Raw genomic sequence first — 25,922 nt, 5'->3', positions numbered from 1 at the left:
ATCTTTAAAAATTATCTTCCTATAAACACATATATACACTTTAAATACACTTAAATAGCTTAATGACTTCTAAATGAATACTGAATATTATTTTGAACGGTGTTAAAAATCCAACTTTACAGGGTAAACCAGCCATAATTCCACAGTTTCTAAAAGCAAATAAAGTAGAAAAGAAAAGGCACTTTTTTATTTAAAGTAAATATTTGCCTAAATCACAGTAGATGTTATGAATCTAGATCCCCTAAATAGTTTATAGGCTTCATTTTCATCAAGATTGAACCAGCCATCTAGGAGAAATTCAGGAACAAACATTTAGACATACATGTGCTACAGTCATTATGACCTTGCAGTCATTGACCTGACCATGCACTGCTCTCAGTACTATGGTATTCGAGAGTCTATTGTGAGACCGTCTGTCTAACAGCTAAAGTTTAGTCCCAGTTGTGTCATGCAGACGGAGAATAATCCCAGCATCTGCAATTGCATTATACAATGAATAACAGAATTGCAAAGCCGTTACGCATTCAGATGCAAATGAAAAAGCAGCATACGCTCATTTACACATAAATATTAAAAAGTACTATATTAAACATGCTAAACATATAAGCTTTATACAAGGTATAGTGATGAGGTACTTTTTGTTAACAAAAGCAGTCATGCTGTGGAGTAGCATGATAGGGCAAGTATTGAATTCACAATTGTTTTCCACAAATGTGTGTGTTTTGATAACACACTGGAATTATGGCTGGTGTGATCTCATCAGTAGTCGGTCTCTCTGGGTTCATCCACAGTACTCATCTTTCCTCTCTCCAAACACTGGTCAGAAAACGATTCACTTTGAGCCACGTTCTGAGTTTTTTCTTGTTAAAAGGGAAGGAATTAACGATTATATGATTAGATCTCAGGAAGACGAAGCTATACTGGGGATTTTATGAAATGACACATAGAAGTAATCACAGTACCAAGTGGAACAAAGCTACTGGAGAGTGAGGGGCACGCAGTGATCCTGTCACTTTCTTGGATTTTGGAAAATGTCATCTTATCAGATCCTATCATTTCATTTATAAACTATTCATCACAGACAGAGGCAGTGAAATCCATTTGCATGACTTTAAGAAAATGTCAGAAGGAAGTTCTTTGTTTAGTGAGATGATATTAGATAAAGACCAAACTCTGTGTTTCGCTTTCCGTCATAATATTTATTCTTAAAAATGAGTAAGCAGACAGTTTGTGTGTCCTGTGAATACCAAAATGTTTGTAGAACAGTACAGAACAGTAAAACACCTTTCATTATATTTCTATAACAAGACCTTTTGAACATTTCAAAAGTCAAAACAAAGGACACATTCTTTAATATTACATCAATTCTTTCATCTCAGGAAATAGACCACAATTTTTTTTAGAAATAGATGTAAAAAATATACAATTAAAGTGATCAGTGTTAAACAGCAGGCTATCTTTTCTGATGCACATAACTATTAATTTGCACAATATCAGTGAGGAGGTGGACATTTTAGAACGCAACCACACCGGAGGGACCAATCACATCTTTAAAAGGACTTCACAGCTTAGACAGGAGGAGCTTCAGTCACTACACACTTCCCCAATTTCCCTCGTAACGTACTCTGTCTCACACTTCCTCAGCTCATCAAATTCTTATTTCTTCCCCTGCTTTCTTTGCCTCCTCCTGAAAAAACTATAAGAGAATTTTTCATTCCCTCAGATGCTCTCCTCTCATTGCATTTTCATCAGGAAACAAGGACACAGGAAAGAAAAAAAGGGAAGTGAAAGAGTTGGACAAAGTAAGGAAGGGTAGAAAGATTACTTGTAGTCATTTGAGTGCTGACAGGATGATCTTGTACTGGACAGAAATTGGTCTGAATAATGAGACCAGCTCATTGACCCCGAACGCATTTGCATCGATGACAGGGGTCAGATTGTGCTTTCACACCTGCAGTGGCTCAGACAGCAAAATTAAAAAGCTGTATATTTCTTAATGAGGTTTGTGTCAGAAGAAGTGTTTCCAAAAAAATACAGCGATAGGAAGAGCATTGCCAAAGCATGAAAGTGAGATGACATAAAAAGCATCACAGTTTCAAGAACGTCATGCGATGAAGAGCTAAAGAAGTAAAAAAAATGAGAAAGAAGTGGACAAGCAGAAAAAGAGTCAGAAGAGGTGAAAGCAACAAAACACAAGAAAACTGACAAGAGGGAAGAATAAAAAGAATCAGAATAGAAGACAGATGAGGTTTGAAATGCTCATCTGATGGGCCTCTACAGGCAGAGCGGGAAATAAAAATGCAGGGTTGGAAGCACATCTATCTGTCACTCTGTGTTATGCTCAGTATAATTACTGTGAAATGACAGATATCCGTGACTTATAGGAGGGCGGCTAGAGGAGAGAGAGAGAGGTGTGTTTTTAGACTCAGCCTGCGAGTCACATAAACACACATCTATTTGTGGCCTGGTGCAGATCTGTAGCTCACGCTAGAAAATGAAACTATAACCAATGGTGATTTTAATGTTTAAACCCAGGCATATTTTATATTGGTTTATTGTTTTTGAATCTAATCAGGGATATTTAGTTTTACCACAGAAATCTGCAAAACCCTAAATGACTTGATTTGTGCTAACATGATAATCAATAACCTAATAATTCCTTCACATTATTCCAATAAGCAGAGTTTTCGCTAGTCTTTTTTTGCAACAACAATAAATTCAAGTAAATAAGAACAGCTCGACGATCAGAAATGGTGTGCAGGCCTCAAAGTCACAGCTGTCACTGATAACATGTGAGATTTCTGTGGCAAAACTCTTGATGTGTAGTTTTACAAGGAAGGGTAACTGATGCCCCCCTACGGCCTCAGTACATAGACACCACTGAAATATTCTTTCTTAACAAGCAAAACTACTTAATATGGTCCCCAAACTGCTACATCTTAAAAAGTCACATTTGGGTACCTAGTACCTAATAGGGTGGCACAGCACTTTGCCAATAAATGTACAGTGAAAGCCTTGTACAACACAACACACGGGTATCGTTCTAAAGGCACAGACACTATCGTGATCATTATTGACAAGGTACCAGGACAGGTTGTATCCATATAATGTCATTAAACTGATTTTAAAATATTATTGGTTAAGAAAAAAGCTGCTTTCATCACAATGTTAATTAAGAACATCAAACGTGTTATTTAAAGTTTGTGCAAAACCGACTACATAATAACACGATAGCTTTTCCTTTTTTCTTACATTTTTTTTTACAAAACAAAAATAACACTCTGAGTCATTTGTTTCATTTCCTGTTTTGAGTAGTGGCTGATAATGCTGTTTTTGTTTCATGGACATTTTATATAGACAACAGGCAGCTTGGTTGGTCAGTCAAGCGGTCAGTTAAAAATGCGTTTCCTTCTCTGAGATGGTGGATATTTTCCCATCGGCCTTAAGTTTTGCATCGTTGGCAGCGTAAGGACTCGTGGCAGCAAGTTTCCCTCTCATTTTCAGGTCTGGGCTGGGGGTGGTTAGCTTCTTTATTCTCTGCACAGAGCCAAAGACACAAAGAGGAAAGATAAGAGAATATATTTCAATCTCTGGAAGGTGACACAGTAACACAGCATCAGCACCACTTGGCCCTAAATGCAATACTGTACGTTTAAAACTGTTAAAATCATTTTATATATTCAAATGAGTGTAATATTTGTAAGCTATTTGTAAGAGATTTGGGTAGATGATCCTTCAGTTTGGTGAAGTTTCACTATTCTAGTAGGAAACAACCTAACTGTCTTATGTTTGTCTCTCTTTATTTTGCCTCCATGAGACCTCAAGTAAAGAATCATGACTTGTTGAAGAAGCATAAACTTTTGAACAGGATCATCATACATGCTCTAACCTGTGTATAGCTTTCTTATCTTTGATACACATATTTGTATGATTTCTATAATAATTATATATAGAAATCAGTATTATTATTATTATTATTATCAGTAAGTATTATATATACGGTATCTTATGACTTTCATATCTCTCTGCTGCAAGATTAGCTCTATATGAGGCTGGTAAATTTGATTTCAGTATTTCCATTTGCATGTGTACCATATGCATGTTTTACCTCAGAGAAGGTGCCAGGAGTCTTCCAAATCATCCAGATAATACCCAGAGGGATGCAGACCATTGAGGACATGGCCATGAACCAGCCAATACCATAGCCCCAGTCAGGGTAGACGTAAACATTGTTGTACTTCAGTGGTTTGTATTTAATCAAGAAAAACAAGAAAATTCCCTGTGGCAAAAACAAAATTCAGTTTGCAAATGTTTCAATTTAGAATATGACATAAAGAAACGGCTTTAATAAATAAATTAAAGTTGCAGTACTGTATCTTTGTGGATTGCTGTGCAAATGTATTATTCAAAGTTAGGAGTTTAAGAATATGAAAATCAACATTTCCGGGTGACACAGCACGGCAGCTACACAATACGAACTCATTATTTGCACATGTGATAAAAATATATGATGATCCATGTTGATTCAGTATAAAACTCCAGAGCCATCCATATGTATCTTCAGAATTTTGTTTTTCGTTTTTTTTAATTTATAATTTTTTTTAACATGATACGCTGTTTGTGCTACTACAGCTCTTGAAATTATGCCACTCACAGCACAGATGCCCGGGGTCAGGATCATCCAGCACCATTTGATGAAGAAGACTGGTTTGTACCCAATCATGTCTTCAATATTAAGGTAGAATCTGTCACTACCTGAAAAAAAAGTATGATTCAGTGACAGTTTCTGTGTGTTTCATAAAAATAATGATGTGGTTAATCTTTAAAGACAGTTTGTGACTCTCTTAACAAGGTGGACGAAATCTAGTCTGAAACTTTCTATCAAGAAAGCCGAGATCAATTTGTTTTGCTTCATATCTGATTTATTGTGCTTATAATAGATCTGTCTTTGTAAGTTGTTGTCAGTTTGTCAGTTTAAATTAGACTTACAGTAACATAATTGTATTGACATCTAAACGCAGGGGGAAAAACATGTATATTGCTTATGTATATTTTATCAAATATACATGTATGCATAATATTTGAGTCAAGTAGACAGAAAACAACCTTATGTTTTATTTAAAAAAGCACAGAAAGCCACTGCTTTAGGATTACTTTTATTATTATGCATCAGTAAAACGATTGGTGCAAAATTAAGAGAATGCTGCATGTGTTTGAGACCAATCTCCAGCAGAGGGCAGAGAAGAAATATTATTGCAGAGTGTTAAAAACATGATGGCTTTTGCAGTGCTGCAATCTGTGGCAATTGCCCAGCTGACAAAAGACAAATGACTGTAATCTCAAGCGACAAGAGGGGGAAGTGAAGTGAAAAACTGAAAACACTGCTTTGATATTTCAAGGTGTATAGGTCAAAACTCTTATCTTACCATACACCCAGCCGATGCATATGGACTCAAATATGGCTACGAACAGCAGACACATCCCGCTGGCAGCATACGCATCAAACAGCTGGAAGACGTACATCCCTCCCTGACAAGACAAGACAAGTGTCAGTTTCCTGTCAAAGCCCCTACATGTCAGACTCAGTTGAACAAAATCAAGTATAAAGTTAACGATGAGTGCATGATTATGGTTAATGGCAAGACCTCAGTAGCAAACAAAATAAACTTGCAAACATCCCACACTGGTATTTTCATAAGGATTTGTCCCAAAATTAAATAATTCTACACAACAATAAATATTTTATATTAGAGCCACTGACAGACACCAGCTATAATGCTTTTTTTCAAATCTGGTTTGAGTCTGACTGAAGGATGCATTTACAGTATATTTGGTGCATTGTAGTATAGTGTGTCAGGGATGACTGCATGGAGCCTCCCGTTCATGCTCTGATGGCCAAACTTGCACTGAATCAATTGTTTGTGAATTTGTGCTAAAAAGCTTTAAAGATGACCACTGGGCTTCATTGGTCACCATAGTTGTGTTCAGGTTCATTTTAGTTGCCAAAATGTGTTTGTTGGTTTCAATTTAGCCGTAACTGCTTAAACATGTTTAATTGCTGTTAAGATCATATTAGTTTCATTGTTTTGTTCTTTTTGTTTTAGGTTGGGTTTATTTTTACATTACAATGCATTGGAGTATTTGTCAGGGGTAAGATATAAGGTAATACACCACCGACCATTATGTAACACTAAAAATAAAACATTAAAACTAATGAATTATTATTTCCTGCCTGGTTTTATGTTATTTCTTTTACTAAACAAAATCTTTTATATATTTTTTGCCACTGATACATTAAGTTTTTGGTCAATAAAAATAAGGACATAAATTTGATATTTATGTTTTTGAACAGTGACACGTTTTTTGTAATTATGCCTCTGTAGACTAGCACAGTGGATTTAAATTAAATGATTTAGATGTGATTGAGGTCTAGACTTTCACCTTGAACATTTTATATATATCAACAATTCTTCACTACATCCATTAATCTTTTTCTTTTCATCCTGCCTTACAGCTCTTCTTAGTTTGTATTTCTCTCACATCTTCACATTTCATCTCAAAAGGTAGTCTTGCATTTTACCTTCCCCTGCACTCAAGACAAGTTATCAGCTCTTCCACTAAAAGCGTCATAAATAAAATCTCACATGAATCTTACAGAAGGTTACATCACAGCTTTACTGTGCTAGTAAAGCTAAGCTAAGAATCGTCTCAAAATATCTTAGTATTGCACCACACTCCCAGAAGAGCATTTAAACTGTGTTTAATCCTACTCTGAGACATTTTATTCAACATACTTTTTTGTCAGCTTTTGAATAAAGCTTCTTGAGTCCCATTATAGGTGGAAGTTGATTAAAAAGTGATAAAACTTATACATAGTGGTAATAGGAAGGAATAGGCAGTAAAAACAGAGGTCAATCAACTGAAAGCTCTAAGACAAAAGACTGAGAGAGAAAGTGCTATACTTCCATATTTTATCAAGTTTCATCCCCTGTGCCATCTCCATTATGGAACACTAAAGAATGGTACTGTACATTCATAGTGGAGATGGATGGAGTTCAGTGCAGACAGAAATGTGAAATGCTTTTAGTGGCTGAAAGAGGTTTTTGAAACAGATCTTCAGGTCTAAATTACTGCTGTCAAATGTCCATATGTATAGGTTTGTAATGGTTATCTAATGGTGTGTAAGGGTTATTAATAAAAGAGATCAGGGCACAATTAAAAACAATTAAAATAACAGGAAAAGGTTTCTATTATCTACAGTGTATCTGATTGGATTTCATGTAAGGGATGGATGGATGGATGGATGGATGGATGGATGGGCAGGTGGGGGTAAATATTATACAGGCATTTAACTTATGGGACATTTAACTGACAAGCTATAGCTATCTTACCTCCATACACATGATGAGTCCTATGAAAAACGAAACTATAGACATGCCTAGGATCAGTAGTTCTCTGCGATAGCCTCTCCGGAAGGTGTCTGGGTACATGTCCACCACAGCTGTCACCAAGCTCTCCACACATACAAACTTAGATACAAAAAATAAAACTGAAATTTACAGGATAGACACTTTGATGAGAAAAAAGACCATAAGGTCATTATATCATCATTATATTATACATCAACATAAACTGAAAACTCTTTGAGCAGGATGTTCCTCTCAGTATATGCATCTGTGGTGAAACCAGAAATGTTTATACCTGGAAGTAACACTGGAACCAAAAAGTTGCACAGAGGGGGAAAAAATCGCCAGATCTCGTTTTTGCTCACAATTAAGATTTGCCAACGTTTCATTGACATATTGTGCAAGTGCTAACATTTTACCTTCGTTTATTCAACTTTGGAAATACATGTTTCCTGCCAGAAACCTTCTGCGACCCAAATGTAACCAAAAACTTTAAAACAAAAAATTTAAACAACAATATAAAACTGAAATCAATAGAGCATGTAATCCATGTCATGCATATATGATTTCTTCACAAATATTAAAAATTTGTAGAGGCACATAGAACTCTAATTGTATGTGGCAAGGATACAAATTTTCTCATTTTCTCGATTTTCACTATGTCAGCTTGTACTCATTAGATACAGTGTTTCATGACCACATATTGGCATTCTCACAGGATTAGCAGGGTTGTTCACCCTCTTACTATGTCTAGATTATCATGCTATCACACTAGAGGAAATAAGCTTCATGTGTTGTCTGCCAAGCCGTAGGTCTCAGCAAACCTTCAACTTTGTCACAAGCTTAAGAGTCAGCATTCCCAGGATATATTCACAACAGCAGTACTCACCTGACTGTCCAGGCCAAGGAAGATTAGCATCATAAAGAACAGACAAGCCCAGAGTGGAGACAGAGGCATCATAGTAACAGCTTTGGGATATGCAATGAATGCAAGACCAGGACCTGAATGAAAATATAAGAATACAGATTCTCAATTACAGGACTGCTGGCAGTGTATCTGATAGAACAAGTACAAAATTCTAACAGCAAAACAAAGACTGCTTGGTCTACAAAGAATAAATTAAACTTCACTTTTTAGGATTCTGCAAAATTATATAGTTCTCAAAAATCCTCAAAAATGAGACCTAATGGTAGCATGCATTATGTGAACTGGGCTGATTCTTGTTGTTATTGTTGTTACAAATCAGACACTGCTTTGATTTTAGTCTTGCATCTAGCTGACGCAGAGCAGCCATTGTAGAAAGGTGATCCTGCTTGTAGCGGAAAATATTATAGAGGTCACAGAGATCACTCAGCAAACCACATGTAAGTTTGGAACTGGCCAAGTCTTGTTTGGGTTCAAGGAAGTGACTTAAACTCAGCCATCAGAAGCCTTCTGCAGAGAACATTTCAGGATGCCAGACAGTCTAGTCAAAATTAAAGTGAATTTAGGACGAGCATCCGACTTTCCTTAAGTGGCCTCAAGAGGTCTCCTGCAGATGCCACTGCACAAGTTCATAAGATAAGATAAGATAAGATAACCTTTATTAGTCCCACACGTGGGAAATTTGTTAGAGACTTCCTTTCCAATCAGATGAGGAGAACCCAACAGTGCCAAATGTTGCCAAAGTTGACATGACATTTTTGAATATGCATAAATAAATGAAATTTAAAATGTGTTTCATATTTTCTCCCAATGGATTATTTGAAGCGCTTTGTGTAAAATGTCACATTATCTTTTTTAAATTCAATCTACAACACAAAGTTTGCAGGTGACTAATCTTGGGATTATCTGATCCACTGTGAGGCTAACTGCTTGAACAGAAGAGCTGGCATGCTATTGCTTTATTTAGCACCCACATTTGGTGACTGTCCCAGAGAAATACATTATCTGAAGCATTATGCCCTGTCCTTACTGTGCTCTAACAAACATTTTAAATTTCTCGCTCTGTCTCTTTCACTAAATCTTTCATACTGACTTGAATAAATCATAATGCGGTGATCTAAGAGCCTAGGTAAAGAGTGTGCGGTTATATAACTGCGAGTGTTTACTCATTTTAGCACAATATGATGGATGAGAGCACAAATGCTCAGGTTTTGTTTCTGTTTTTTTAATCTGCAGTAGCTGCTGTAGATCGAGCACATGATTTCATTACGGTTTTGAAAGTTGGTACTTTTCAGAAACATGTCATTATATTGTGTGTTGTTCTCTCACCAGATTCTGCAACAGCCTCGATGGGAACATTTTGTTCGTAGGCCATAAATCCCAGCACAGAGAAGATGGCAAAACCTGCCACAAAGCTGGTGCCGCTGTTCAGACAACACAGCATGATGCAATCCCTGAGTACCAAGACAGAAAGAGAGTTAGAGATCACACTTATTGGAAGAGTTGTTATTGCAGCTGACACTAGAAGCAGCACAGACAGAACAGAAACATGTTGCGTAATAAAGACATACTAAAATGATACATAATTTACTAATGCATAAATTCTTACCATTCGCCGCTTACCCATGGGGCTTTCTTCTTATATATTAACCATTTTGGAAAATCAAGATGGAGGTACATTTCAGTGCTGTTTGTGTGTGTTTTTTCTGTCAGCATCTCCAATATGAAATCAAGAGACTTGCTAGAAAAGTGTAGAATAGCTAAAGACTGCATGAAACTCCCAATATTTGGGATGACCACCTTTACTCTTCAACACAGATACCTGTGTTAGTCAAGCCTTCTTGTAATTTCTTTAAGTAGGCTTCAGGAAACAGTTCCTCGGGCTTCTTGAAGGACATTTGGTGTCAGCTGCCTTCAGTAATGTTGAGGTCTGGGCTCAGGGGAGGCTATAGACAGACATCCATCAACTGGAATTTACATTCTTACCTGTAGCAGTTATTGTTGTAGGCATTATAACTTCCCAGCGCAGTAAGACAGCCCAAACAGATGGCATAGGAGAAGAAGATTTGTGTTCCTGCATCCACCCATACCTAAGTACCAAAATATACAGTATGTGTAGAAACAGACAAGATCAAAGAACAAAACAACATAAAGTGTTTCTAAGGTGTTGACAAAAATTATCCAAGTCAATAAACTCGGCTTTTCTAAGGACGCTCATTTGCCACTAAATATCCACAAACCAAACATCATCATCATCCTTTGTGATCCTTTCCAATCTTTGTGATTTGTAAAAATTAATTAAAAAAAACAAATTAAATTGAATTGTGTATGCTTTCCCATTTAAATGAGATCACCATGATATACCTAGGGGTCATTTATCTTCTCTAATGAAACTTTACATCTCTTTTGTTGCCCTTCATTCACCTTTTTTTAATCCTTTGTAATGAAATTATGGCTCAGCTCAAATGGAGTCTTTCCCTTCAGACAGACAGGGAAGCAGCATGAATTATGAATTAAAATCCTAAAAGTAGCTCTAAACTTTTTTCAGAGGCTCATTATTTAAATTAAGTTCACTACTTTATACAGTTTGGAGGGATTTGAGGTAGGGAGGGTAATAGAAGCTTAAATTAAGCAATGAATATTATTTAATCTCTCTAATTGAAACAGATCTTGACAGAATTTAAAACCTAAAAAAGACAAAGTGGCTAAAAAACCCCCCACCAGACCACTCATTTGGCATTAGAGCCAGATAACTACTGGTAAGTACCAGTTGTATGGTGGTGAGGTGGTTAGTCAGTCACTTTGGTTCAAGTAGGCAACATGTCAGCAACTATCTAACACAAAACAATCGGGACAATTTTGCAGACGTCCCAAAAGAGTGAACTCAATTAACCTTTGTGATCTGCTTAGATTTCCTCCAGCACCTGAAGCAATAACCAGCCTAAAAAAATCTCATAGAGGACAATGGATTCAGTAGCTTGTGCATGTTGAGGATTTTAATGAAATGCCTAGATGATTAATTTCCAAATAATGTGCTGTGGCACAATGCTGTGCAATGGGGCAATCATGTGTCTTTTTGTCTGTATCTGTACATGTTGTGCAAGAAATTGGCTAATGACACATGGACAAAAGGGTCCTTGGAAGAAACATAACTTAATACCTCAAACAATTATTGGATCTGAACCAGAGGATGCAAGGCCATTTGTTCAGCTGAGGTATGTCCTAGTGAAGAGGTCAGACTCTTAAAAAAACAAGCTGTCATGCTACATCTGGATGCAACAAAAGGCTGTCAACAATGGTTGCCAATATGTTTAAAAGAGTACTTTGGGACTTGTCTGAAGACACAGAGCCTATTCTGTATATATATATATATATATATATATATATATATATATATATATATATATATATATATATATATATATATATGAATGCAAATGAACTTTGAACTTTTGGCTTGCCCTTTAATGTGCCTCGGGCAAAAGTTCTTATTTATCAAATATCAGCATGATAGGATGAAAATAGGGTGAAAACATCATTGACAATTTTGTTTTTTTGTGCACAGGCTGAAATGATCCCTTAGTTCAAAGTTGACAGCCACTCTTACTTGATTCTGGATGAACCCACTCTTAATTAAACCTCCATGTTGTCCAACTCTGTTGTTTTTATAAGCACCAATACAAAGGCTCATTTATGTTACCTGGCAAGCTTAGTAGAAACTGAGAGCTTGATCATTGACCATCATCACCTCAGAAAGTCTAGGAAATTTGCATACAGTACCCAAAGTATGTTTCTTGCAAAGTAGCCAGTATTTCTCTTAACTACAGTTTTAGTTTCCCAAACTTACTGTAATGATAAACGTAAAACAATAATCTCACGTTTTCTGTCACCAAAGTTTTTTGTCATTTAGGTAGGAGGGAGTTTTGGTCTTTAATCAAGTAAAAATCTGAGTAAATTCCAATGTGGAGAGCTTACTCTATTATTGACTTTGTATTCTGTGAAGAAAGAAAGTTTCCCTACTCTCAGTTATTTTAATAAGTTTAAGTCTTTCCATCTTTGGGCTGAAAGGCAACTTTCTTGTGGCAATTTTAATGCAAAACAATAAAGTTTGACAATGTTAATATATATCTGATGGGAAATACATCCAAAATAGTATTTGGTCATTGACTAAAGGGGATATTTACATATGTACAATTCATCAGTGAGAAAGCTTTAGTATGTGCATTATGAAACTAGTTTGTAGTGGAACACAGGACCCCAGAAACCCAAGGATAGCATGGGGTGCTAGCAAATTCAAACTTAATGCAGCATGGCTCTTTGAAAACTCTCTCACATCACCATTCAGCCACTAATCTCATTTCCCCACTGAGAAACAATTAACAAACGCAAGGTCTTCGCTCCCTCCTGGGAGTAACCACGGTAACTTCTGTGACCTCACAAACACAGGACTGTTCCTGTGGAAGAACAGGCCTTTCTCTCCTAATGTTCATTAATGTTCCCTTTAGTTCAACCTCGGCTGATGGCCGCACAGTGCAGGGAAACCTTGAAAGCCCAGGCTCAGAGAGAATCACTTGTTGATGTTGTGCCTAATTTGGCCGGCTCGTGTTTGGTTATGTTGAGACTGTGGCTCCAGGAAACTTGTCTACTGTGTGAAAGCTGGATGACATAGGCTGTTAGATAGTGCTCTTGTAATGTAAATGTACCACTCTTGGTGTGCTTTACATCTCCCTCTGCTTATGAATGATCTATAGATTTGAACTGAGGCATTAAGACATGAAATTAGCTTTTATGTGCCCCTCTACATCTGAGCCAGGCATTATTAAATGGAATTTCGTTCCAGAGTATTATCACAATCTATCACAACTGCATAAAGAATACAGACCTATAACAATTAGTTATTATTAGTTATTAGTTATCACTTATTTCAGTCCTTTATTTTACCAACATGCATATTGCTGCTGTTGTGCAATAACCTTTTTACCTTTTAATATGAACTAATTTGAACTATTAAATGATTAAAAAATGTTTCTCCAAAGCTGATATATAGTAAAAAAAACAAAAAAAAACAAAAACAAAACAAAAGCCTGTGGACTTTGGAGTGCAAACAAAGTACACCCTGATAACTTCCACAGGAATTAAGAGTATGTGTAGCAGCCAGATGCTCCTAGTCAATTCCACTTGATTAACTGATCATCAGGAAGTGTAACCACCATTATAAAAGCAAAAATGTGGTCAGTCCTATTAACACAAAGCCACAATTTTCCCAGGAGTGGACACCCTGAGATCAAACCGTGCAGTGCTCAGAGAAACTGTAAAATCTAAATCTGAGACTCTGGAGGAACTAGTGTGCTAATTGTGTAAGGTCATGACAGTGCAATTACAAAAAAAATTAAAATAGGTATGACTTATTTGGAAGGTTCGCCAGGAGAAAGCATTTTCTCTTTAAAAAAATCATGACAACACAGCTGAGGTCATCAGTCATTAGGTTGACTATGAATTCATGTATTCCTCTCTATACCAAAGTATTCTACAGTCAAATATGTGTTCAACTGTTCAACAGCAACAGGAAAATGATCCTAAGAATTCCAGCAAAATCTACCTTAGAGCAGCTTTGAAAGTAAAGAATCAAGGTAGCTCAGCCAAAGCCCAGACTTCAGCTTGACTGCAATGCTGCGGTTGGACCTTAAGCGAGAACCTGTACAAATGGCCACAAACTGAATTGAAGCAACACTTTCGCAAGCTACTGAATCATCGGGTGTAGTTCGTTTTTCACAAGACTGCTTAGTTTTGTGAAAACTTTCATTTTCACAACTATATGCCTGACTAGTGAATAGCAGTCTTAGTGTATTCTTTACCTGTTTCTAACAACCATTCATCTCTTGGATAGCTCAGGATCCAAGAATGTGCAATGTGAAAATTATCTGTCATATTTTGGCTAAAGGTTTTTTACTTTTACGTCATCATTTTGTTTTTGCTACTGAAGGTCATCATTGAGTCAACAAGTTGGGTGACTGTTCACTAGCTACACCTAGTAGATCCTGTCATAAATCTCTACTTGCAACCTCACCCTAAATCCTGTGAGAGGAGCTAGGAAAAAACAGGGCAACAGCTGTACTGCCCCAAAAGTGCAAAAAGGAGGGGTGATACATAGTGCAGAGTGGAGGGTGATTGGGGGAGACAACCACTAAAAGAAAGAAAAGAAGAGAAATGTGGAAGGCAACACCCAGCCACACACACTTCACAAAGCTGGTTGAACAGAACAGAGCCCTCATTGTTCCCGAGGAGGCCAGTTTAACATTGGTGTCAGAAGTAATGTCCTCTGGCAAAAAACCAAAAGCTTTCTTTATTACTCTTCTTGCTCTCCCTGTGCTGTTGTATGTGTCTTTATTTATCTGTCCTCATCCCCTTAATCTGTCACAATTTATCTGTTTCACTTTTTCCTTTCTCTTATTTTAATCAGTTTACAAATGTAACTATCTTACTGTACCTTACTGTACAGCAGTTGGAGAGTATATCAAATAAATAAAAGAATCAAATCAGATAGTTTGCTTTTAGTACTATATAGTGAGCTTAATTCATCATGGGATACATCGGTACCCTCAAGATAATAATTATATGGAAAAACAACTTGTTAATTAATAAAAATAGGGTTTATACACTACATTACATCATCCAGTCCATCATTATGGCATTATATTGTATGTTCTTAACACCTTTTCTCGCCAACATGTTGTGTGAAACAGGTTGGTTTGTTGGTGTATAGTTACAGATTGAGGGAAACTTTAGTTTAATTACCAAGAAACAAACTTTCTTTGTTATCACATTCAAGACATCACACCCGGTGTCGCTATAAAGAGTGTAAAAAAGGTGTTTTGTCAGGATGGGAGTCTGACAAGAAGGAAAACATCATATTGACACATTTTGTTTCCTGAAATGCTGTAATGTGTTTCCAAATTGGGAAGTTGGAATAGCTCTGTTTACCTATAAGCATGAAGACATTATGTTTACATATCACAATCACACTGAAGCCGTGTACTATCTATCTATCTATCTATCTATCTATCTATCTATCTATCTATCTATCTATCTATCTATCTATCTATCTATCTATCTATCTATCTATCTATCTATCTATCTATCTATCTATCTATCTATCTATCTATCTATCTATCTAAGAAACTCTATCTCAATTTGTGTTGTCATGACCACCATCCAGTGACATTTTCTAGCCCTCTGTTGCCAAGCGACTTGAACCGTCTGCCTTTTCCAGACAAGGTCAAGGAGTCTCCATTTATGTGTGCTTGTTTGTGTCTGTATCTCTGTGAATTCATTGTATGTTAAAGCAACTCCCTCTATTAGCACCAAATACTGATCTTTTGACCATAGCCAAGTCTTTCGATCAGGTTTTCTGACCTGACCTTCAGTTAATCCGTCACCAGAGGAAGTGTCAGTTCAAATTATGCCACTGTCACTAAACCACTAGATTTAAATGCATATTTTTGCAATATTTAATCTAAACAGTTTTTGCTGCAGTTGTTTTGTGCAGAGTAAACAGAGTTTTTGAGGTAATATTGAGAACAACTAGTAATAGGTGTAAAACAAACTGCAAACACTCCTTATGTTTGCAGTAAAAACACTTTATATGCTTAGTCTGCATAGCCCTTTTTGCCGTCATTAATTTAGTGTCCTCAGGCTGTTATAACTAACCTGCCTAAAACAACTCAGTGCAATCAGACTGATTCCATTGATCTGAATGTCATACTGCCTTGCCAAGGACACAATTATAGAATAAACTTGGGACAGTGATAAAATGATGTCACTCTGTCACTGGATTGGATCCAGAAAAGCAAGCAAAGATTACAAAAAAACCAGTATAAAACTTAAGCAGTAACACCTCTAGATGGCACAGTTATTAAAAACAACAACAGCTTCTGCTTTCCAAATTTAGATTTTTGCAGAGTCGCTAGTGAAAGACAGCCTACCTGAGGGTCAGAGAGTCGTGAAATGTCTGGGTAGAGGTAGAACTTGATACCATCGAATGCTCCGGGCAGCGTCACTCCCCTGATCAGCAGGATCAACAGCATGAAATAAGGAAAGGTAGCTGTCACATACACAACCTGTGGGTATAAACATAGGCATATGCAAGCATATGAGTACAGTGTTACTGTCCAAACATAATGAATTTGATTATTACATAACATGAAATGAGGACAGTTAAAACAAAAAGTCTGCAAATGACATTCTGAATAATGCTGGCCTGTGACAAACATGGCTACTACTCAATGACTCATTGTTTTAGAAGTGCATCAGAAACTGAGATTGGGAGACAGTATTCTATGCAACAATAACACATCACTGCTCAGACCTAAAGGTGAGAGGACATGACAGCAATCTAAACAACAATACCTAGACAGGAAAAATTGTGGCAAAGTAAGTGAGGAAAATAATCTTTGGGATAAAAGAGCAATTTGTTTTTTCTTGGTGCACGCAAACATAAAGCAACAATGTGCTGCAATGTGAGTGCTACAACCAATTTTTAACGCTCACAAATTTGACTTTAAAAAGCCATAAAATCTCATAAGGCTCAATGAACATATATTTAGTGAAGCCACAGAGCTGGTTCAGACACTGCGTCATACACACTAACACGTCCCACTTTCCTCAAGTCATATGCCAAACACCCTCTCTAGATTTGGCACTGTATTTAACCTGCAAATTTCCCATCTCTCCCTCTAAAGGATTCATGGTTGTATATCAAGGTGAAGACAACAGAATATAGGACAATGTGTCCTAAGCACAAAGGACTTGTGTGGAAAATATTAGACCGCTGTTTAATTACATAATAGCGCACTCAGTGTGAGGTCAATGAGAATCTGTGGCCACAAGTACACGTTTAACCGAACAACCAGTGAGCCGTCATGCTGCTATGCTTCTATAATATAGTATTTTGTATAAAATGCACGTTTTGTTTTCTTTCTTTCCAACACCACTTCATATTTAAAGAAGAAAGGGATGGGCGAAATCAGATCGTGCAATGCAAACTCTGTTTGCCAGCAACCAAGCTGCTCTCAGTGTCAAAAGACTCCAAAAGTAATTTCTTTTTAAAAAACTAACGTTAGCCTACTGCAACCACCTTGTTTCAGTTGTGGTAGCTACCTGGGTTATGTGCCACTTCAGTATCTTCGATGTACTATTGCTGTGTGATTTATTACCATTACTAAAGGCTACTCACCACCGAGCTAACATTGTTAGCTGGCGTCAGCTGAGGTTAGTTCATAGACTGCAGGCTGTTAGACTTGATGGATAGCATTAACAACTTGCTAGCGGCAAATAATCACGTGCAGTTCTGAAAGCAGTCTATGAACTAACCTCAGCTAACAATATTAGCTCAGTGGCGAGTAGTCTTCAGTAATAGTAATAAATCACACAGCAATAGTACATTCATGTAGTTGGGAAAAGCATGGCAATATATTAAGTAATTCAAAGTATTCAGAATACGTTACTCACATTGAGTAACTTAACAGAATGCATTACAAATTACATTTTGGGGGATGTATTCTGTAATCTGTAGTGGAATACATTTTAAAAGTAACATTCCCAACACTGTAAGTAGTATGCACGTCAGCACCTGAAGAGTGCTAACTTTCAGGTCAGTTCTTTTTATTATATAAAATAATTATGTAATGCAGTAAATCAATATTATTGAATTATGTGGGGGCAACACAAGTTCATCGTAACTGTGACAAAGTGTCTACACGTTTGAAACAACCTGTCATACAAATTTGCCATTTAGATAGTGATTAATTGGGCAAACTTTACAAAACAAAACAAAAAAATCATTGTGACACATAAATTGAAGGTTTTTGGGAACGTTAAAGCTTCACAGCTTATCTAAGGTGTTTTTTTTTGGGGGGGGAGGGGTTCTACAAGAAACTGCAGTTTTATTTAGTGCAAGAATACATTCATGTGGTAGCATCTTGCAAACAGTAGCTAGCTAGCTTCTGCTAATGTTCAAACCTACACTCTTATATTATTGAACTATTCGGGTTTTGCAGAACTGTGCTAGACATCTCAAGACTCTTAGAAACTCACTGAACAAAGACTTTGGTCTCTTGGAAGGCAGAGGCGGGCAACATACATCCCCTGGCTTTTTGGCACTCAGTCAAAGTCCAATTGAGGAGAGAACAGGACAGAAGAGAGGCAGGCCAGGAGAGTGAAAAGAAAAGAAGGCTCCTCTGGCCCCATCTCTTAAACAGGAGAAGCCCACGGGAGTGATGCTGGCAGTGTGGGAAAATGTGCTTCTCTTGGACGCACGCGCAGAAGTGCATGAGTACGTGCACCAGCGGACACACACTCGCAACTTTATTCATAGCCCATAAGTGGGTGCGCACATACTACAGAGGCAAAATGTAGAATTCACAGATACCGGCCTAAAAACCAACTTGTGTGTGTGTGTGGTTCTGGTACAGCAAAGTTCTGAATCAAACTTCAAAGAAGTTCATTTCATTTCTGTGTGGCCGAATGCAACTGTGACTCAGTCACTGTGAAACTGAAACCAGAATCAAAGCTTAAATACATGAAATCCTAACCAAGTGTCTGTTCGAACAGCAGCAGCATCCATGAAGCTTAATGAGGCTGACCACTTTAAGCTCTGCTAATCCTAGCGTGGCCCACAAGGAAAGTGTGGGAAAATGTGCCTCCTTCCCAGCGGATCACTCCTTTAATTTGTAAAATAAAACGATTACACATCCTGAACCTTCTCTCCCTCTTTCTCTCCATCTCTCTGGAGATGAAAAGGACAATATTCAATCTCTCCATGAACTTTTGATGCTCCGCATGCTCCTTCCCGCTCACCAAACATTTAAGCCACCACAAATTTACTGGTCAAACTTGCCCCTGCCTTGCCGTAAATCTAACAGGAGGGCTTAAATGTGAGAATGGCCGGCAAACAGGGCCAACAAAAGCAAACAGCTTAGCAGAGTCGGAACTCAATGGTCTGTGGAAAAAAAAGCGACCCTCTCTTGCGACGAGTGAGCTGTGGTTAATTTTGCATAGCAGAAGAGAGAGAGAGGCAGCGGAGGCGGAGGCTGAGGATATACTCTGCATGCTCCTCATGAATGCTCTCCTTTCCTCCAGTGAATGCAGGAATCAATCTTGGACGGGCTGCTAAAGCCCAGCCATGAAGAAGCATTCTCCCCTCTTACTTCACAGCCAAACAAAAGACACTTCATGGAGATATAGGCATCGTCCCCCTAGTTGTTTTTTCCCCAGTCATGTAGAATGTGAACCCATTAATTTTTCCTCACACACCTCTCCTCTTTTCTCTTGACTCTCTTTTTCCCTCTCTATTTCTCACTTTATCTCTCTACTCATTCTGGCTCACTGAATCTATGAGAAGGTTTTCAAGGGCTGCTGAGCACCCATAGCCAAGTCCTTACTGTCCTCCCCATGGCTGCCAGAGAAAACTCAAGGCAAGTGTGATTGGAGGAAAGGTAGAAGTAGGTGGTGTAGACACCTCTTTGTCTCGCATTTAATGGAGGGAATTCATTTGGCTTCCTGTGGGAGAGCTTTCTCTTAGGACCAGAAGGGAAAGTGTTTTATCTTGTGGCTGCTTCAGTGGGGCTGTTTAAAATTAAAACTGCCCCAACTTACAAACACTAGAGGTAGTATAAAAGCAGAGTAGCATCCAAACACATTACTACACACAGTATTACTATAAATCCTTCATATTTACAGTTTCAAATAGTGAGACTCACTATCAAATACAGACATTCACACACCAACACATTAAGGCACACATAGAACACTAAACATTTATCCCTTGTTCTCACCTTGCCAGTTGACTTGGGTCCCTTCCAGATGCAGAAGTAGCAGATGAACCAGGCCAGAGCCAGACACATGGCCAGCTCCCAGCGCATCCCTCCCATGTGCTCGATACCATCTGATATCTTGAGTACTCTGCGTCTGATTTGACCAAGAAAACACACAGTTACAGACTTGGAATTTGACTGAGTTCAAATTCTTGGGTGATACGAGCAGGAGTCTAAAAACTTCGCAGGGAAGACGGAGCAGCATCGGAGAAAAAAACAACGCCTCTGCAACCTCCCCGAGACCGATTCTGCCTTTAAAACTAAGCGAGCAAAAACAGCAGTGATTGCTGCTGTGGCTATGCCAAATTTCAGCTAATGCATCTCCAAACTCAACTACATGTAGCAAGTTTACCTTCACTGTCATGCTCAGTTTCAGATTGTTTGGGTAAATTTTGAATAGTTGCAACAATGCAGTGGATTTTTCTCTACTTAATCTACATTTCTGCTAAGAAAAAAAAAATTAAATAAATATTTACAGTGGACTCTTGAAAATGTTAGGACAACACGGGAAATACTGCTTTACAAACTGCTGTCCTCTCTTTTTGAATATCACAGGCCTTGTATGTACAGATGCCCCTCTGATGGATCTGCTGGAAAACTAACATAGCAAACCAGTATAAAAGCTGTGAGCATTGGGGGAAATACATCATACATCAGCAAAGTGGGTGGCACTGTGTTGGCCTAACACTGTATGTACCACCAACTCTGAAGTAGAAGTTTTCATGAAGAAATTTTAAAGCAAGGCTAGAATTATATTGACTTAACTGTCAGTATAATTCTAGCCTTGCTGCTAGTCTGCCCTCAACTGCCTAACCATTGTGGGTACTCAGTTTGACACCACAGGTACACTACAGCTACTCTAACTGGTAAATTCTATACAAGCATCACCATTTTCTCGTAGATCAGTGTTAGCAGTACATATTGCATGGCCCTTATAATGTTTATGTTAAAACTTATTGCAATATGCTAAACGGTGTGGGTGCAAGATGCAGAGCATGTTATCAGCAGTAATGACATCAGTGGTGGGGAATCAACAGTGTGTTTCCTGTTTGTTAAAACACAGCCAGGCAACAGCATTGATAAAGGATGAGAAGCGGGAGCCGAAGCCACAGAACTACATGGTGCTGCCAAATCTTTGCCACCGAGTTCAACCCTGGGGCTCTGACCAGCCATTGATCATGGTGACATGTTCTTGGTGGCCGGCCACAGGCTAGGTCCAACACAGCCCCACTGTCCCTCCTTGGTCACCCAAAAGGGCAAGATGTGGACACTAATGTGTGTAAATAAAGTTGTGTGGGGTCTCAGATTTGTTGAAATTGTTTAAATCGGTCAAGGGTGATTCATGCTGACGTGCTCTTGTTAGTGTGACACTCAGTATTTTTGGAGGCTAGTAGTTTTGAAAGGTTCGGTATAGTTCAAACCAAAGCTAAGCACTCCAGGTATCCTTGAATAATACTGTACCGCTATGCATTTTTTTCTATTCAAAATTATTAGGAAGCACTAAAAACGTGTCAGTTTAGGAGTCCTTTCAAACTCTTCTTCTGTAATCTCAGCTTTGCATTTTAAACGATAGGGACCAATAACAGCATTTTTTTATCAGAACATTTTTTAAAGAAAATAAAATACAGTTTTTAGAGGCCTGAGGTTTGTTTATTCTGTACATACAGTACAAAGCAGTCCCTCTTGGCATACGCTGAACAAAGCCTGGTCAGATTCTATTTTTGCCAACAACATGGTGGTTGGCTATTTGGCCATGTCTTACTCCTGGGTTCGGTTTATGTTCCTGGCTCAGATCTGACATTTTCTATGACAGTTAAGTTGGTCGTCTCTCTCAATTTGAACCTAACCACAATCTAAATCTAACAGTTTTGATCAAAATATGCTGTTTTAAAAATATTCTTAAGTAGGTTGCCCGTTTGATTTGACCCAGCAGTGTAAACACAGCTACTGGCAGTGAGACAGGAAGTGTGGTCAGCATTACACACTGACAAGGCCTGATCTGTTGCCACACACATGGCTCTAGCTGGGAGACAGCTGGCCAACCAGGGCCTGCTGACACACAAATATGAAAAGGGCTGACTAATTTTCGGGCGTAAGGTTAGTGGGGGCAGCAAAAGAGTCTGGAGCTTGAAGCATATGGCAACATTAAGAATGGAGGGGAAGAGTGTTGCGTTGAAGATTGCCTGAACTGACAAAGGATGGTGTTAGAAGGCAAATGGTGATTCAGTTAAAATAATGAGGTTTTGCACTTGCAAGCAGATGTGAAAATATAGAAATAGAAGTGTACTCACTCCCAGAACTCAATGACTGGAGAAGATGCATTAGGGTTTGTGATGTTGGTGGCATTTTCTCCATAATAGTCAACACAGTATTCTGTAAATACACAATAGGTTATCATGTTGAAACCACCATGCAGGTGTATGTGTAGAGTTGGCTTTGCACATCAAACCTAGAAGGTAATTTCTGTTTTCTTTCCTCCGCACAGGTTCGCAGGCGTATTTGTTTTTCTAAGAATTTGCTCCACTGTTATTTCCTCCTACCTGTATTCCAGTAGTGCCCACAGCCAGCCCACGGCAGCTCAGTGGTGAAGCAGTTGAAGAGGTAGAAAATGGCCCAGGCGAGGATCACTACGTAGTATATGTTTAGATGAGCTTCAATCACCTGTGTTGCATAGCCAATGCCTGAAAAAGAAACGTGAGGCTGATAAAAGAAGGAAATTGGAAAGAAAATGCAGGTAATAGCAAGATTTATAAATGACTGCAACCTTCACTGCTCCAGTGGTTATAAGGCACTCATAAAACAGGCAACATTTATCAGCCAAACTAATGTGTCTTCCATCGGCTTTCTCATCAGTTGTTAAAGTCAAGCGCATACTAGAAGAAACATATCAAGTGTGTGTTTTCTCACCCTCAAACAGTGGGCAGACTTTCCTCCAGCAGGTGATGCCTCCCTCACTGGTAAACTGACCCAAAGCGGTCTCCAAGAAAAACACGGGGATACCACAGCAGATGAAGAAGATGACATATGGAACAAAGAATGCACCTTGTAGACAAATAAAAACACACACAGTACATCAATATATGCGATCTATACAAGAGAGTAACACGTCTGGAAGAAAAGCAGATCAAAATTCCTGCATCAAATGCATCTATGAAAAAAAAGAGTAAAGGGCAAAACAACCAAATTCACATGAAAGCACTCATTACCGTGTCACACTCACACTGCAGGATGACATTTTTAGATCATGAGGCAAAGCCATACTGTGCAGTCTAATGGTGCCTAATGAGGTAACCTGCCTGTTATTGACAATATTCTGCATAATAGATGATATAATAAATTACTCAAACCACTTGCCTGTTTAATTTTCATAAAGTGAAAGTTCTAACTTTTCCTATGATGCAACAGAATAAATAGAATTCAAAAAATAACTTGTAGGTCTTTTATGCAGGAATTGGTTATGTAACTTGAAAAAATTAAAACATAGTCTCAATCTTTTTTTCTTTTAGTCTGCCTTCGTGTAAGGCAGTTGCTTTTATCTCTATTTTTCAATATATAAATTTTATATTATATTTTTAAAGAGCAACTCTATTTCCATCCCACTACCCCTAAATAAAGGAAACTTTCTTGCCTCCTCCATTCTTGTAGCAGAGGTAAGGAAACCTCCAGACGTTGCCCAACCCAATGATTTCTCCAGCCACAGACAGGACGAATTCAATCTTGTTGTTCCACTGGCCCCTCTCATTGTATCCCCCACTGTCTAGGCTGGAGCTTGACCCTTCCGGGTCTCTGCCATCCTCTGGTTTTCCGTTTATAACAGGCCCGCTCTTCTCAGCTGTCATGACGCTCCAGCAGCCTGCTGAGACAGAAAAAAACACAAGCAGAAAGAAATGAAAAAAACAAAACAAAACAAAAACGACAAGAAAAGAAAGGTGACAACAGAACGACAACTTTAAACGAATTCAGCTCTTTTTTCCTCCATCTTTAATGGAACATCTGAATGAGTGTCCAGTTTGTGCAAAACCACGCCCATCTCCCAGCGCAGACTTGAATAACACGCGAAGGTTCCAACCAAGTGAAAGCTGTCCAGTTAATTATTGCGGTCAAAGGCACTTTGACCACCTGCAAATCTAGGAAAAAAAACCCAATAAATAAACATAAAAAAATGCTGAGTGTTAAAGCTATCGTCCTCTTCAGCAAAGAAAAAATAACGCATATAAACGTCACAATGACTCAAAATGAAGTTACTGGATAGCAGCACAGTAAGTTAAAAAAAATGTCGAACAAGAAGACAACAAACGTGGTAGTTAAAACATTCTGGCTCAAGTATGAAACTTTCTGAAAATAAAGTCGGAGTGGCTCTACTTACCAGTCTCCTATGGAACAATGTCTAACCTCCTTTTTGGCTCCCGCGATGATGCGCACTAACAATTGCCTTTACAGAGCGCGGGATGGTTAAGCCTGATCAGGGGGGTGAAAAGAGGCGAGAGGGGGCAAAAGAGGAAAAAGAAAAACAAATCTGGGTCCGCGTTGAGTGATGTGATTTTGTTAAGTCTCGCGTCTATATAAAGGAAGATCGCAGACGTGGCAGAGCAACGGCTGATCTTGCACCAGGCGATGGGTAACCTGCGACTGCGCTCCCACTCTCCGAGCGGTCTACTCTCAAGCGCCTCTACTTGGATAAAAGCCATTTGGTAACCAGTCTAGCTCTCACATCAGCGTTACCACGGCACAGGGAGCAGGGTGGCCATAAGGGGAGACTGGACAAGCACGAGAAAAAAGTTGGGGAGATGTAAGTTTAGGGATGCGGTTTATAGTTGAAAAATAACCGCACTTCCAATACTGTTTGTCGTGTGACTACTTTAACACACTGATAACACACGCATGTAAATCCATAAATGGGATCAGGGACGATCTGGGGCACGAACTGTGTGGATAATTGGTGGTCTACCTTCATGAATAAGTGAAAAAAAGCTTCCCTCAAAGATTAACAAGTGTTCGCGTTCTGCCAAATATCAGCAGATTTTTAATATTCTGGGTTGTGAGCCACTGCACGACAGAAAGTTTCTATTTAAACTTGGTTTTAAGGGAACGGTTAATAACAGTTAGTTAATAATACCCAATAATAATTAAGCAATAAGACAAACATACATTGCCAATCACTTTCAGAGAGCATCTACACACCTTTAAATAATTAAAATATAGTTAAAGTTGGGGTTTTTTTTAAATTAAAGAACGTTTGATTGTCACCCTGTCTTGGTCATATATTTTAGATTGTCACGTAATACATAATTATTATTGCCCTCTATCACAAATTTTTGATAAAATTGTGTGTGTGTGTGTGTGTGTGTGCGCGCGTGTGTGTGCGTGTGTGTGTGTGTAACAACAGGTTAAACAGTTCTTTTACTTGAGGTTTTTGTTGGTTGAACAGTTGTGGGAAGTCAAGTCCTAATCTTCAGTGAGGCAGTGACCCTGTCTGCTGTATGAATTGATGTCAACAGTCTGGTCTTCTATGTCAATGCAGTTGAAGCTTTGCTTTTAGCATACCAACTCACACGTCTTTGTCTCTCCTAAAAGTCACTCTGCACCTGATAACACAACACGGGTGGATTTCTTTAGTGAGAAACACTGGATTGTTGTCAGCAGCTAATGATGAATGACCAGCCTGTCATAAAGTCTCTAATAACCCATGCTGCTTGCAAAGCGATTATCGCCTTATGTGCT

At 38.3% G+C, this 25,922-nt stretch overlaps 1 protein-coding gene across 3 annotated transcripts; it reads right to left on the bottom strand.

The window, feature by feature from the left end:
* Nucleotides 1-1,178: 1,178 nt before the first annotated feature.
* slc6a11b (solute carrier family 6 member 11b) lies at nt 1,179-24,863 on the bottom strand. 3 transcript variants are annotated; one of them, XM_076884077.1, is made up of 16 exons: nt 24,568-24,863; nt 24,150-24,328; nt 23,830-24,054; nt 23,109-23,243; nt 22,742-22,882; nt 22,493-22,574; nt 20,163-20,295; nt 16,314-16,448; nt 10,318-10,421; nt 9,661-9,785; nt 8,296-8,408; nt 7,392-7,529; nt 5,427-5,529; nt 4,655-4,755; nt 4,109-4,279; nt 1,179-3,537 (listed from the first exon to the last, which is right to left on the bottom strand). In XM_076884077.1, the coding sequence occupies exons 3-16, from the start codon at nt 24,038-24,040 to the stop codon at nt 3,394-3,396; spliced, it is 1,836 nt and encodes a 611-aa protein (XP_076740192.1). In that variant the 5' UTR covers nt 24,041-24,054; nt 24,150-24,328; nt 24,568-24,863; the 3' UTR covers nt 1,179-3,393. The 3 variants fall into 3 exon arrangements, with proteins under 3 accessions (XP_076740192.1, XP_004548611.1, XP_024658238.1); XM_004548554.3 differs by lacking the exon at nt 24,150-24,328 and having other exon boundaries at nt 23,830-24,057; XM_024802470.2 differs by lacking the exon at nt 24,150-24,328.
* Between the last annotated feature and the right edge of the window lie 1,059 nt (nt 24,864-25,922).

This window comes from Maylandia zebra, linkage group LG5 (assembly GCF_041146795.1).
Source record: "Maylandia zebra isolate NMK-2024a linkage group LG5, Mzebra_GT3a, whole genome shotgun sequence".
NCBI classification, from domain to species: domain Eukaryota; kingdom Metazoa; phylum Chordata; class Actinopteri; order Cichliformes; family Cichlidae; genus Maylandia; species Maylandia zebra.
The sequence above is the reverse complement of the archived record's forward strand: the minus strand, read 5'-3'. Positions and strand labels throughout refer to the sequence as shown.